General features: G+C 37.9%; 1 protein-coding gene across 5 annotated transcripts in view; it reads right to left on the bottom strand.

The window, feature by feature from the left end:
* LOC130089258 (interferon-induced protein 44-like) overlaps window positions 1–14,600 on the bottom strand; it is a 59,197-nt gene extending 44,597 nt beyond the window's left edge. Inside the window, exons 1-10 of one of the 5 annotated variants that reach the window (XM_056256516.1) lie at window positions 9,578–9,662; window positions 7,397–7,454; window positions 6,699–7,206; window positions 6,519–6,573; window positions 6,232–6,427; window positions 6,035–6,122; window positions 5,791–5,855; window positions 5,507–5,678; window positions 5,315–5,415; window positions 4,651–5,237 (exon numbers count right to left, since the gene is read on the bottom strand). In XM_056256516.1, coding sequence (XP_056112491.1) covers window positions 5,067–5,237; window positions 5,315–5,415; window positions 5,507–5,678; window positions 5,791–5,855; window positions 6,035–6,122; window positions 6,232–6,427; window positions 6,519–6,573; window positions 6,699–7,182 — 1,332 coding nt within the window. In that variant the 5' untranslated portion in view covers window positions 7,183–7,206; window positions 7,397–7,454; window positions 9,578–9,662 and the 3' untranslated portion in view covers window positions 4,651–5,066. Of the gene's footprint in view, window positions 1–4,650; window positions 5,238–5,314; window positions 5,416–5,506; window positions 5,679–5,790; window positions 5,856–6,034; window positions 6,123–6,231; window positions 6,428–6,518; window positions 6,574–6,698; window positions 7,207–7,396; window positions 7,455–9,577; window positions 9,663–12,238; window positions 12,546–12,774; window positions 12,876–13,021; window positions 13,194–13,283; window positions 13,437–13,544; window positions 13,741–13,817; window positions 13,879–14,076 lie in introns of those variants that run through there. The other 4 variants (XM_056256509.1, XM_056256514.1, XM_056256515.1 and 1 more) reach the window with 4 other exon arrangements.
* Between the last annotated feature and the right edge of the window lie 994 nt (window positions 14,601–15,594).

Below are 15,594 nucleotides of genomic sequence, written 5' to 3'. Positions count from 1 at the left end.
TCACTGCACTTGATATAATTAAACTTATCAATTTGATGGCGGATCCAGAAAGGTTCAAACGGCAATCACCAGTCAGTGACAACTGGATTCACCCGTTGTAAAATGCAAAAGACTTCGTTCGGACTTCGGAGGGGCTAACTTTTACAGAAAAAGAGACTGCAACCGGACCCATGTGAAAACAAGGATACATATCGGAAGGACATTGCATGTAGTCACGCAATGCTTACGTTGTTAACATTAACAATTTGAGAACAAAGTATAATTTGCACGGTTTTGCGTGATATGATAACTTAAGCTAACCTGACTCCGCCAGATGGATTTGCTCCGCATATCCATCTGGAAACCTTCCGTTGAAGTAGTTTTGGTAAGGGGCGAAAATACTGGTTAGCTGATTGGCCTATGTTGGTGATAGACGGGCCAAATCAACCAATCAGATCAACGAAGCATATGACGTACTAACAGAGCGTATCTTTTCCTCTGAGAAAAGCCTCCAGAGCAGTGTTTTGCTCTTCTTTCAGTGAAGAAATACTCTGTAATTCCGATAAAACTTGCTCGATAGCCACGCTGATGCTAGTTTCATCCGCTGAAGCCGACATGTTCTTTAGACTGAACTGACGCGCTTCTCGTTGCGTCACACCTCAACACGCCTCAAAGCCAACGCTGATTGGACGTTCGTTTGGTGAACTGCTCCCAAATTTTCTTTAACGGAAAGTATCCAGACTGATCTGCGAGTGAAACCTTGAAAGCTCGCGAGATCAGGATGGTCTCACGAGGCTAAACTTAAGCATTTGTTAGATTTAATCAGCGCAATTTACTGCAATGTCAGAACAAGAACAAATGTGGATGTTTCTTACTAGTTCAGAGGACATTTTCCGGTGAAAATTCTTATGTTGGTCATACTTCCAAAAAGAATAATCTGTGATTCTGAATGACAGTATCCACACCGGAAGTGACTGACAGCCTCACACTCTCCTCAAACATTGTGTTCATCCGCGCTGTGCCGTGCCGAGGGTGTTGAAGTACAACCAGAGAATGTCTAATATGTTATGATGATAGCAGAAGAACCCAAGCGCAGACGGTAGACAATTACACAACATTTATTATAACAGAAAAACAGGGGAAAACAAAACCCACGAGGGGGCAAAATAGAGACAATACGAACGAGGGATTACTAAACTAGAAAACACTTGACAAAACTAGACTAACAGACAGCAAATACGAGATCAAGAACAATACAAGACTTTCTACTTAGACAAGGTACTCACGGGTAGAATCTCACAATGTACAACAATGAACCGGCATAGTACAAGCAAACACAAGGGGATTAAATAGGGAGAAACTAACAATCAACAGGTGATACAGATAAGGTGATAGGGACAGAACGAGGATAACAAGGGGGTCGGGGCAAGGGAACGAGACAACACGCACATGGCCAAAACACAAGACCATGTGCTTGCACACAAAACATGATTCTGTCATGATCCTGCCTCAAGACTAGAGAAAATCAAGGACACGAGGGCAGAATCATGACATAAAGTTGATAATTCCGCGAATGACTGCAGATTTCGAACAGAGATGGCGACAAAGAGAAAGACTGCAGCTTTAAAAGTGCCGTTTCTTGTCTCTCCTTGTATCGTTCAAGTGGTTGAGGTTGATATGGGATTTAGTAATAAGTAGACCAATACATTCTAGAGATAGCAATTATTACATTAATCTAATTACACTGTTGAAGATGTAATTTGTAGTTAGTAATTAATAACTATTTTAGAGTAACTACCCAACTGTTATAATATCAGAGGTGGAAGAACACTATGTTATTCAACCTCATTTTAATTTTCATGTAGGTGCAATCCTGCAGGCATTAAAACAAAGAATGTGGCAGCAGCTGAAAATGAAATATAAAACATAATTCAATCAGGTAAGGCTTGAGCATATCATGGGTGTAGGCTACCTGACTTTACAAACATTTGACATATTAAATAACTAAATAGCATCCAGTGTCTAGCAGTGCAGCAGCATGTTTGACATAGGTCTAATTAACACAATTAAATGTTCATTCTCATTTGACTTCTACTCAGCCAACAGAAAGAAGGAAGAGGCTCACAAAACACGGGGAGGACCTGCACCACCACCTCTGACAAATGCAGAGGAGATGGATATGGAGATGCAGAGAAGATATAGAGATGGAGATGCAGAGAAGATGGAGATGAAGATGGTGATGGAGATGCAGAGGAGATGGAGATGCAGAGAAGATGGAGATGAAGATGGAGATGCAGAGGAGATGGAGATGGAGATGAAGATGGAGATGCAGAGGAGATGGAGATGGAGAGGAGATGGAGATGCAGAAAGATGGAGATGCAGAGGAGATGGAGATGCAAAGGAGATGAAGATGGAGATGGCCCTGAGCCTGAATGCTGGAAGGCCAATGGCTGAGGGAATTCCTGGAGGGACCAGAGATTCAAGTGCCTTCATAAAATGTAAGAGGTCTACATATGTGTTATTTTTTATATAGGCTTTTGATATTTCCATATATTTTACTTTGGGTTGGGTTTTTTGTTGCTCCCAACAGATTCTGATGGTAATATCTGTCTTTTGGAGCCTCCTGTCCCAACAGAACCCCAGGCAGTTGTAAGTAGCCTACTCAATACACTAAATATTATGACAAATAGTATTATAAAATGTGCTCAATCAAATGCTCATCTTCCCAGGACGATGGGGATGAAGAAATATTTTCTGCTGCCACAGAGAGGCCTACAGAGGTAATGTTAATATTAGGTCTACACATCAAACAATCTACACATTCACATTTTTTCACATTATTTATGTAGAGTAGCCTATAGAATCTAAGTTTATATCTAAGTATAAACGGACATTCTTATCTCTCCCCCCGTCCCCAGAGTGTGGAAGAACAGCAGGAGGAAGGTCCATCAACTTCTGGTGCACAGATAAACACAGTTCAGTGATTTTCAGTGAATGCCACAGTTTAATTCTGTAGAATTTGTTTAGAACTACATGTGCAACTCTAATCGACTGTATTTTCAATTGCCAGTTAAGGAGTTATATAGACTTCATCTTAAAAAATAGAAAAAAACAGCAGTAAAAACAGCAATGCATAAATGTACAGAAAGAATGAATGAGGTGTTTAAACACCGCTTCCTATTTAAAAAAGGGGAGGTGACCGAAATAAACTCTGGGTTTACCGAAGAAAATCTGCTCCCGACCAGGTTAGGTTCACAGAGTAAGTTACCATGGTAGCTGACTCTGAGTATAAGTTACCTCTCTTTCAGAAACGGGCTTGACTTACCCTGCTTTCTCAGGTTTGACATCCCTCCCATTCTGAAACGGAAAACCCAGAGTTTCCCTCATTTCAGGGTTAACATACTCAAGAGTTTTCACTTAACCTTCTTTCTGAATCGGGCCCCTGATCCCGTCCCCCTCTTTCTCTCTCTCAAACTTTTTTTGTAATACTGTTTTTATTGCATTTTCTTGAACACTTACACAACAATGTACATCACATGTCTGTAACATCACATAGCCTATAATTTACACAAACAAAAAACACAAAAAAAAAAAAAAAACACCGGGGCTCATATTACATGAAAAGTGTAATAAACCAACATTGGATAACTCTCTCAAACTTAGCTTCCTGTCTACAGAGGCCTATTGTCCAATAATTATCAAAGGCAAAACCGCCAAATATGTATTCTTTAAACTGATACCAGTTAGGCTCCATCCACACAAAATAGAATCAGCATTTCTTAAGCATCTACATCAACACATCTCATCATGGGGGTGGGGGAATGGATTCCGACAGCTGGATTGTTTGCCGCTGGATTGTTTGCCGTCGGATTCGATTCCCCCCCAATAGTTTCTTACACAATGAGGTTCTAATATTTATCAAACTGATGCTGAATAATTGCTGCCTTTGGCCTTGGGGTAAGTGCACATAATTTTAGTGCATTTTGGCTTTGGCCGACCCGAGTTCAAGTCCAGGCTGGCAGTTTTTTCCTGATCCCGTCCCCCTCTTTCTCTCTCTCAAACTTAGCTTCCTGTCTACATATTGTCCAATAATTATAAAAACCAAAAACGGCAAAAAATTATTCTTTAAACTGATGCTGGTTAAGCTTCATCCACACAAAGCATAGAATATGCATCTTTTAAATCACTAGCTACATCAACATCTCTAATCATGGGGGTGGGGGAACGGATTACGACAGCTGGATTGTTTGCCGTCGGATTTTGTTCCCCCCGTGTTTCTTACACAATGCGGTTCTAATATGTATCAAACTGACACAGATAAAGTGCTGTTGATAGCCTAGTGGTCAATACAATGACATTTAGTGATTTTGATTTTGTGGTGAACAAAGTTCAAGTCAAGGCTTGTGGACTTTTCTGGATCCCAACCTGTCCTATCATATTAAAACGCAAAGACAGCAAAAAATTATTCTTCTTTAAATTGGCACTGGTTAAACTACATCCACACAAAGAATAGAATAAGCATCTTTTAATCCACTACTTCAACATCTCTCATCATGGGGGAACAGATTTCGACAGCTGGATTGTTTGCCGTCGGATTCTGTTCCCCCCACGTTTCTTACACAATGAGGTTCTAATATTTATCAAACTGAAAGTAATTGTTAGTCAGATGTGTAGAATTAATTGTTGTTTATTTTAATCTTGAACAGTCCTGAAAGAAACTTTCAAGCTTAAAGCACAAAATAAAAAAAACGAGCTTAAGTTTATCAATAGAAGCACTTTTTAAAATAATGTTTACCGTATATAGATTTTAGCATCTTGAATTAGTCCTAACATATCATTCTATTATTATTCTATAAACCTGTCTACAAAAGCAACAATGTCAAATATATACAATAACAAAATCATCATGAAATGTGCAGCTTAAGTGATATATGAACTTTGCATTTCCCACCATTTTCTTAAATGGATATTATGTATGATTATGAAGGATCTAAAATGGACAAACAGAAATCTTGAATCATCTGATTTAAGATGAATCCTTGTGCTGATCAAGAGGTATAAACCCCTATATATGCACTTTATATGGCCTAAATGGTATCAATATCATCAAAATAGTCGTCTGCAAAGCGAAGCATCTGCTGTATAGCATTGAGAAGCAGGATGTCACATTTCAGCTCCAGCTCCAGCTCCTGACTGTAGTTCTTCACCGGTAACACACAAGACACCGGCACACCCAACCGAGAGCTCACCTCCTGCACCTGCAGAGACAAAACAACATGGCAGTCACTCTGAGTCCTGTGGGAACAGCTCATGTGATCATGTGACCATGTCTCACCTTCATCTTGATGTAGGAACTGGCATAAATATTTTCAAGGTCATTCTGCACATGAGGACATGTTTCATCTACTTTCGTCATCAAGACCATCTGAGGAATCGCTGAAATTGTTTGAATAAACTTTCAGCCGGTCATGGAACATTTTGAGTCGAGTTATGCAAAATGGTCTAAAAATGTTGTTATTTCACTTACCCACTGAGTTCAATAGACTACGTACAGAACTGAGTTTTTCCTCTAGTTGGTCAGACATTATGGAGATTTTGGTGCCGTCGATCACATACACCACACAGTGGATCTTCTCCTGTAGAGATGCAGGTCTGGAGGCCTTTTGCTCATCCGGTTGAAATGGTGATTTGGGGTTGAACTGAATCAAGATAATTTAACAGGAAGCATATTGAAGAACACCTTTAATCTGAATTTTCAATTCCTTCTTCAACTTCATTCTGGAGATAAGTGAACCATCTTTATGGACTTACTTTATAGCGGTCTGGTATGAGACCTTGAAGAATGCTGCTGATGTCATCAATATCCAGTCCTGCACCTGATGGTAGCATGTACATATGATGTACTTATTATAGTAATTACAGTAACTGTGTAATAACTAGGCACTAACCCTGAACCTAACCTTAACCCTTGTAGTTACCTTATAAAAACCCAGTATTTATATTAGGCAAGCACAATGTAGTAAGTACACGTACTGTAAAATAAAGTGCAACCCACCTGATTGCTCCTCGAGTCCCATGGTGTCACACAACACAAATGGCAATGGCTTTCTCTCACGACCGTCTTTCACTGGGTATGTGCGAAACTACCAACCAAGAAGAGAAACACATCAAGACCTGAAGCCATCAAGAGCTGTTCCTCGACCTGAAGAGACACTTCTGTAGGAAACACTATGAATCCTGTTGAATCTGTACCTGTGTGGTCAGACTAGTGCCTGCAGATCCTGACATGGCTTTGCTGGTCACGTGGCCCATGAAGACGGAGTTGATGGAGTTGAAGAAACTGGATTTTCCAGCACCTACAGGACCTATCATTAGGATTCTGACCCGACTCACAGACGTCATCAGGGGTTTATGATTCCTGATCAAAACCATGAGTTCTTCTCTTCGTCTACAACATAGATCACAACGTTATTATTGAAAATTGCTGTAGGAAATCAGCAACAATGAAATAACTCTGAAAACATGGAAGGGAAACATACTCAGGTGTCCAAAGAATATTCCTCCATGGCTTCTCTTTGAAACTGACCTGAAGGGCTGGACAATTTTGAACAAAGATTATTATAGAATTTTTGTTGGATTAATATTAACAACAGAAGTTAAATAAGTGAAATTTAAGAGACTGGACTCAATATGATACTTTTTTCTGATGATTGACTTACTCTGGTTGACTTTGTACACCTCACATTCAGTCAGTTCAGTGTCATTCCCACATAACTTTAAAGTATTGAATGGTTGATACCAACTCTGATTCACTTTCTCATATACAACTGGTTGATTTTTGTGGCAAAAGTACAACTGTTGGCCAAAGTTGGGTCCTTCAGCGTCATCAAGACGTGCATTATAACTGTTAACTTTAATGCGAACAGGGGTTCCACCTCGAATGCTGAACAGGAAAGCTTCCTCATCTGTAATTTGCTGTCCACTTTGAGTATAATCTACACTAGTGTATCCACCAAAGATGTAGCCTGATCTGTTATAGGCTACAAGTAATGTGGGACCCTGATGGTCACATCGCTGATGGAAGGCAGAAGCATTATATCCATGAACAGAAGCTTTGTAGAGAAGAGTCAGTTCAACGTTCCCCAGCAGGTCACAGAGCTGCTTTCTTTGCTCTTTTGTTAAATCAGAAGCGATGGGAGCCATGTCTTCCCCAAATCTATTTTGAATCTTTAAGACAACACAATATATATAATATAAATTGTAATAATATTTCACAATATTACAGTATTTTTACTGTATTTTTATCACATAAATTCAACCTTGGTGAGCTTAACAGATTTCTTTTTAAAAACATCTATATATATTTCATATTGTTCATTATAGTTTGTCTTTATGAATCCACATTTCAAGAACATACCTGAACTTGATTAACTTGGCCGCTCTCTGCACATTTGCCTTCTCCTTTTAAAAAAGTCCTGGAATGGACATAAATGAACATGAAACATTACTGTGAAGAGATATTCATTGTTAGTTTATCCCTAATGAATGAACTAATGTCAACGTACAGAACCTTGTAGTTCCCTTTTTTACAGTTTGCAGCTTTTCCATTATGAAATAGGCCTAATGCTATACGTCTAGAGGTCTGCTGCACGCCAATAACCTCCCTCAGTCCCCCCAGTGGTTAGGTTTACAATTAGATGTAGGCAGAGATGGGCATAAATACATGTGAAATTGGACATCCAGTGTAGGTATAGGTCACAATGAATGAAGAAACTACATAGGCCTATTGCTGGCAATTACAAATAAACTTGTGCAAAATAGCAGCCATTTATACTTATTTCTGACCAGGTTACAATGGTTACAACAATACTTGTGGTGAACACTATAAAAAAATTCATACTGTCTGTATGTAAAACTGTGGGAACCTTTTCAGCAAAGAATGTGACCCAAAATCTTAATTTTACTTCACAGTAACAATATATATCCTGGTTTCACAATTCTCAATATCAGTTTTGATACAACAGCAAAAACTGAATTTCTAACACTTTTGAGGCTTTTTTTTTTTGCGGAAAACCAACCCAATGCAAAAACCCAATGCACAGGACAATAGAGACACCACAAAAACAATATTCATGATTCTGAAGCTGAAAATAAATTATTATTTTAGACGAATATGCTTGCACTCTGTCACTGACTAGATATACTGTATATTTAAAATAATGTAGGCCACTTTACTTTACTGGTAACATCAGACATTTGGCATTATCAGGACCCACAAATATTCCCCCATTGCATTATTATTATATTCAACATTATATATAGCTTAATAGTACTCACACTAAAACTCTGAAAACGTGAATTTTTTCTCACACAGTAGTTTTTATTTTGGGTGAACTATCAACGATACATATTGTTGCGATATATTGCGACACAGTATTATTAAACCCATATTTTTAAGTATAGTAATTTTATATTTATTTTATGTAAAGTTTATTTGTTTCTATAAGTTTATTAAAATTAGAAAGTTTATCTAAAATGTTAAATTAGAATTAATTTGCCACTATTTTACCCAAAGTTTATTTTTTATTTTTTTATGTACAATAAAACTAAAAGCTCAAGATTTTTGTGGTGTATCATTATTTCATCAGTGCTTCTTTTCCCACTCCAATGTTCCAATAATTCTTAAATTGCCCACTAAAAGCTGCACGGATAAATTTGCTTACCCCGGCCTAACGTTATCTATGTAAACGATTTAGAAAAAGTTCGATTCACACTTTATATCATCACTATGATATGTAGTGTCATCACCCAGCCCTAACATGCAGTAATGCTTTAAACACATTTTACAAACTTTTATTCTTTCATGTTAACTGAAGGCAAATCTGAATAACTTTATTTATTCAGGCCTTTAAATTTAACTTTAATCAACAAGTAGAATTGATCATGACGTCCTCACCTTATTCCAGAAAAATCGCTGCTGCTCACATGCATGAATGTTGCGGTTGGGGGGAGGGGCGTGTCTGAACTAGTTTATGCATGAAACCAGTCTACCCTGATAAAGAGGTTGACTGGCAAAAAGTAGGCTATTTTATGTATTTTGAAAATACAAAAATACTCATCTTAAATGTATTTAAATACAAATTAGCCTACATTTGATTTTTTCCAAAGGCTTCAAAATACAAAATAGTATTTTGTATTTCAAATACGTATTTTAAATACATGTATCTGAAATACTGCCCATCCCTGGATGTAGGACTTATATTATGTATATAGATCATGTAGGCTATTTTATCCAATCATCAATCAGGTAGCAGACTCAACGGAGGGGAGTAATAATCTGGCAGGCAGGGAATCGAAATTCGGCACAACACCAGAATCGAAACTGAAACTAATGATAAGGTTTATTCTTCAAAAATAGTTAAAAGTTAAAGACTAGTTTCAGATCAGAGAAAAAAGCATTTCACTTTTGAACCCGATTGCGTTTTGGATTAGCCTACGATAAAATTGCCTACTTTAGAAATTTTGAATAATTAGGCCAACATAGTAGGCTATTTAATAGGCCTACCTTTATAATATTTATATACACAACGATGCTTACCTTTTTCTTCGTGCAACATAAACATGTAAATGTAAGCTCTTTCCTGACTGTCAATATGCCAGAAGAACGTTACAAGTTTCCTGCATAGACATACAACCAGACTGAGCCGTGAACTCCGCCCGCTGCAATAATGCGCGCGCGTGCACCTCCCCAAACGGACGAGGCATACTTGACGCGCTCGCCGTTGTACCACTCTTTGAAACGACAGGTGGCGACTCGGAGTATTTGTCAATGTCCCCTGCCTAAACCACCAGGAATGAGCGGTGAGAAGAAAAGATACACGCGTTTATTTTAGTAGGCACACCATCAATACCACACAAGAATCGTGTAAAACCCAGTAAACCTTGAGATTATTAGGCTTGTGACATTAGAACAAAATATGGATATGAGAACATGTAGGCTATGTATGTAACTAAATTTAGTTGTATTAATGATCTCTTAAATATTTTCTAATTTCACTAAACATTTTCATTTAGTTTCGTGAACATTTCTATTAAACATGGACCTTTATGTTCATTAAAAAGGCTTATTATGCTCATTAATATAAGCAATATTTTAGATGCGCAAACTGGGTACCAGTGCATACCTGTCAAGTTTTGGATTTGAAAATAAGGGAAATTTTCCGGCGCCCACCGCGAGCAGTCCCACCACCCCAACCAAGCTCCCCTTACATTTTAAGACAGGTGTTAATTAAAACACACACACACACATATATGGTATATATATATATATATTAAGAGCATTATTTAAAGGCTTATTTGCATATTTTCTGTTCATTTAACATTGCTTGTCTTTACATTTACATTTTATTTTCATTCCACACATTATTTTCATTTCACATTGCTTTTCATTTGCAGTTTTTCTTTTCATTTCACATAACTTTTCTTTACTCTTTTAGTGAGTTATTGAACAAATTTGTTGCAGACTTTGTATTAACTGTTTTGGAAGGAGTGTATTTGTGGGCTGGGCCAGAGTGGTTAATTTTACAAGAGAGTAGCAAACAGTTCTGTTGTCTAACGTCATCCTATTCTCTGTAACAATCTTTCGTACTATGCTCCTTCCCCGTGTGAGATGCTAACCGTGACCGTGACTGTCGCTGTCCCCCACCCTGCTCCTCTTCAGAAAAGTAAATTCGCTATCCCATTGATCGCGGTATTTAGTACATGAGGGTTTTGGTTTTTTGGCAGGAGTGCCTTGCTCTGTCATATCATAGCGTAGATCATCCGACTCTGTTTTTTTTTTTTTTTTTTTTTTTTTTCGCGTTGTCACTCATCATCTGACCACTAACCTCGCGACACTGCCACCTACAGTACCTGTAGTAATCGCGAGGCTAGTGACAGAGCTCCGAGTGGGAATGTTTTTTTTTTTTTTTACTCCGCCCGGGGTATTATTATTTTTCAATAACGCAGGTTAAAATACGGGAGATTTACGGGAAAACACTAATACGGGAGGACGGCGGGAAAGAAGGGTAAAATACGGGACTTTCCCGGCCAAAACGGGATACTTGACAGGTATGTACCAGTGTGGTGAAGTGCTGAGTCCCAGCGAAGAGATAAGTCCCAGCTTAGGACCCCAGTAGTATGATGTATGTCTACAGCATTTATTTATTTCCACGTTTATTTCTACATTTAGCATATTTATTTCTAGAATGCAGGCATATATCATCTCATCCGTCTTATAATAACAAATAGGCTAATGTTAATTTAAAAAAAATTCAATGAGTGGAGGAAGATTTTGTCAAACATTTTGCGCTACAGATTCTGAACGTCATTAAAGGGATAGCCTACTCCACCCAAAAATGAAAATTCTGTCATCATTTACTCACCCTCAAGTTGTTGCAAACCTGTATGAGTTTCTTTCTTCTGCTGAACACAAAGGGAGATATTTTGAAGAACGATTGGAACCAAACAGTTGTTTGGCACCATTGACTTAGTAGAAAAAAAAATACTATGGACAGCTCTATTCTACCATATTGAAATATATATATATATATATATATATATATATACACACACACATACACGTATGTCTGTAACAGGAAAGTGGATAGTAGACACCTAGTGAGACAGGAACAGTACAGAGATAAAATGTACCACATTTGCCGCTGTAATTTTTTTCCTCAGCTTATTCAGTTCTGTGATTGGGTTTCTGTAAAGTTAGTAGGCCTAAGTATTAAAATAATCATGTCTGTTTCAGCATGCAGGTAATTATGCAACGTCATGACCTTCAAGAGAGGCTTTTATCACTCAGTTGTTCCAAAATGATAAAATATAGGCTATAATTTTATCTTTATATAAAGTATATTTTATTTAATGTATTTTTCTATACAGAAGTCAAAGTAAAATAGTCATAAAAATGTGTATAAATTGTTCATTTTAATTTTAATTTTTTTGAACAAAACTTTCAAACAGACTCACAAATGTCCTATTTATGCGAAATAATTTTTTTTTATGCTTACACAGTTGTTGGTGTGATTTCTCTTAATTCACAGTACTAACATTCATTAGTGTTAAAAACCATATTGTGGTACAACATTATAACAATCAACAGCAATAATGCAACATGCTTAAGTGATATAAGAACTTTGTTTGCACTTCCTATCATAACCTTGAATGACTATGTAAGATTCTTAAAGAAATAGAACAGACAAAAAGAACAGAATAATCTTAAGATGCCTTATTGTGGTGATCTAGAGATGTACATCGATAATAATGAGTACAAGCTTACACACAAATATAATATTAAATCAGCTACAAAGGGAGATAAAACTCAACTAGCAGCACTTTATAAGATTGTCCTAAATAGGACCAATATCATCCAGATAGTCGTCTGCAAAGTTGAGCATCTGCTGTATAGCGGTGAGAAGCAGGACGTCACAGTTGAGCTCCAGCTCCAGCTCCTGACTGTAGTTCTTCACCGGTAACACACAAGACACCGGCACACCCAACCGAGAGCTCACCTCCTGCACCTGCAGAGACAAAACAACATGTCATTTACATCTATACATTTAGCAGGCATTTCTATTCAAAGTGACTAAGTTGAGCATGAGGAATTTGTCACAAAACCGACAATATTTGTAGTATACAATGCCAGGTTTAAGAGAGGTTCAAGGTTATAGAGAGTGACTTAATGTGAAGGAACAACAGGTCACTGAGTCCTGAACGAAAAGTCCATGTTATCGGGTGATCATGCCTCACCTTCGTCTTGATGTAAGAAGTGATATAAATATTTTGAAGATCTTCCATCACATCAGGACATGCTTCATCTACTTTTGTCATCAAAACCATCTGGGGAATGCCTTAAAAAATGTGTAAATAACCATTAGTTAGTTTTGGAACATTTGGCATAAGACAAGAATTATGCAACAAACCGCAAGTATTAGTGTTAGTCACTAGATTACAATTAATCTTTGATATAACAATTATCTAAAAAATCTTAACTTACCCAGTGAGTTCACTTTTTTGCGTATGGCAGCGAGTTTTTCCTCTAGTTGGTCAGACATGAGGGAGATTTTGGTGGCGTCGATCACATACACCACACAGTGGATCTTCTCCTGTAGAGATGCAGGTCTGCAGGCCTTTTGCTCATCCGGTTGAAATGGTGACATGGGGTTGAACTGAATTGAAAGTAATGGAAATGAAAGATACATTTTACTCATAAATACCGGTATACATTTCCAAGCCCAAACATGAACCCATGCACTTACTTTATAGCGGTCTGGTACGTGACCTTGAAGAATGCTGCTGATGTCATCAATATCCAGTCCTGCACCCGATTGCTCCTCGAGTCCCATGGTGTCACACAACACAAATGGCAACGGCTTTCCTTCACGGCCGTCTTTCACTGGGTATGTGCGAAACTACCAACCAAGAAGAGAAACACATCAAGACCTGAAGTCATCAAGAGCTGTTCTTGACCTGAAGAGACACTTCTGTAGGAAACACTATGAATCCTGTTGAATCTGTACCTGTGTGGTCAGACTAGTGCCTGCAGATCCTGACATGGCTTTGCTGGTCATGCGGCCCATGAAGACGGAGTTGATGGAGTTGAAGAAACTGGATTTTCCAGCACCTACAGGACCGATCATTAGGATTCTGACCCGACTCACAGACGTCATCATGGGTTTATAATTCCTGATCATTTTCATGAGCTCGTCTCTTTGTCTACAACAGAGATCACGACTTTATTATAACAGAACTGTATGAAATCAGCAGCAAAATATCACTGAGTGAAAACTTACTTTGCTGTCCACTGAACATTTCTCCATGGCTTCATCTTGGCACTGATCTGAGGATCTTTTTCTGGGGAAGTTTTATTATACAACTTACTTTCGCATTAACATTAACAGCAGTATATTTTAAGATACTGGACTCTGAATTTCAGAGTCCAGTATCTTAAATTTACTGAATTTCTATAATTTACTCTACACAACTAACTATACACGTGTATATCAAATACAATAAACATTTATAAAAAAAAAATTCTGATAGTTTACTTACTCTGTTCCACTTTGTACACCTCACATTCATTCAGCTGAGTGTCATTCCCATACAGTGTGGCAGGATTAAAATTGAATGGATTAACCCTCACTTTATATACACCATATGCATTCTGTCCTTGATGATATACAACTGGTTGGTTGCTGTAGCAAAAGTACAACTGTTGGCCGAAGTTGGGTGCTCCAGCATCATCAAGACGTGCATACTGTCCACTGTTAACTTTGATGCACACAGGGATCTCGCCTTCAACGCTGAACAGGAAAGCTTCCTCATCTGTAATTTGCCGTCCACTTTGAGTATAATCTACACTAGTGTATCCACCAAAGATGTAGCCTGAACTGTTATAGGCTACAAGTAATGTGGGACCCTGACGGTCACATCGCTGATGGAAAGCAGAAGCATTATATCCATGAACAGAAGCTTTGTAGAGAAGAGTCAGTTCAACATTCCCCAGCAAACCACAGAGCTGCTTTCTTTGCTCTTGTGTTAAATTAGAAGTGAGGGTGACCATGCTTTTGTTCATCTTTAAGACAAGACAAAAATATATGAAAAAATTAATTACATATCAGTAATTAATACCACTTCTATGAGTTGTTTTACACTCATAGAAGTAAACACACTTTAGTTAACAAATTAAACTAACAGTAAACAATTCTTTATTTGATGTCAGCATAAACTAATAAATTTACGTTAACATTATTTTCTACCATGGTATCGCAGAGGCAGCTCATGGAACAAAATATATCCTGCTAAGCAGTATTTGCATAAGGTTTCACCCGCCCGGTCAGAAACTAGACCGTTTAACTAGAAATGAAACTGAAATCAGCTCGACAAAGAATGACTGAATGGACGAATTATTTTTATTTTAATCACTGTAATGTAATAACAGTTTGTTAAAAGTGAAATACTTACTTAGATCTGAGAAACTTTCGTGTTGGAAACCGATAGCATAGGTTTACGATAAATGTGTTTTAGATTAGCAAATACAACATCACAATTTTAGATAGGCTATTCATGATTTATGATATTTATATCGTCAATAAAGCTTACCTTTTAGCTGTATCTTTGTGCATCAAACACTGAAATGCTCTTCATACAAGATCATACACCAGCATTAAAAAAAGCATACAAGCCCCTCCTATAAAACACAGATCTGCCCTTCCCTTTTCCCTTTCCCTGACCTTAGTCCAAGGATGGGCAACTTCAGTCCTGGAGGGCCATTGTCCTACAGAGTTTAGCTTCAACCCTAATCAAACACATCTGAACAAGCTAATCAAGGTCTTCAGGATTAGAAAGTTACAGGCAGGTGATTTTTCAGGGTTGGCGCTAAACTCTGTAGGACAGTGGCCCTCCAGGACGTTGCCCATCCCTGCCTTAGTCATAACATACTCCAGAGAACAGCAGATCCATCCATCCATCCATCCATCCATCCTCCATCTATTATCTATCCATCTATCTATCTATATGAATTGATGATATAATTTGTATACAGCACTCACTGCTGCAAACGTTTTTGCG

The sequence above is a fragment of the Rhinichthys klamathensis genome, unplaced genomic scaffold, assembly GCF_029890125.1.
Source record: "Rhinichthys klamathensis goyatoka isolate OS25496 unplaced genomic scaffold, OSU_Roscu_1.1 h1tg000127l_1, whole genome shotgun sequence".
NCBI classification, from domain to species: domain Eukaryota; kingdom Metazoa; phylum Chordata; class Actinopteri; order Cypriniformes; family Leuciscidae; genus Rhinichthys; species Rhinichthys klamathensis.
This window is presented reverse-complemented; position numbering and strand designations above follow the sequence as displayed.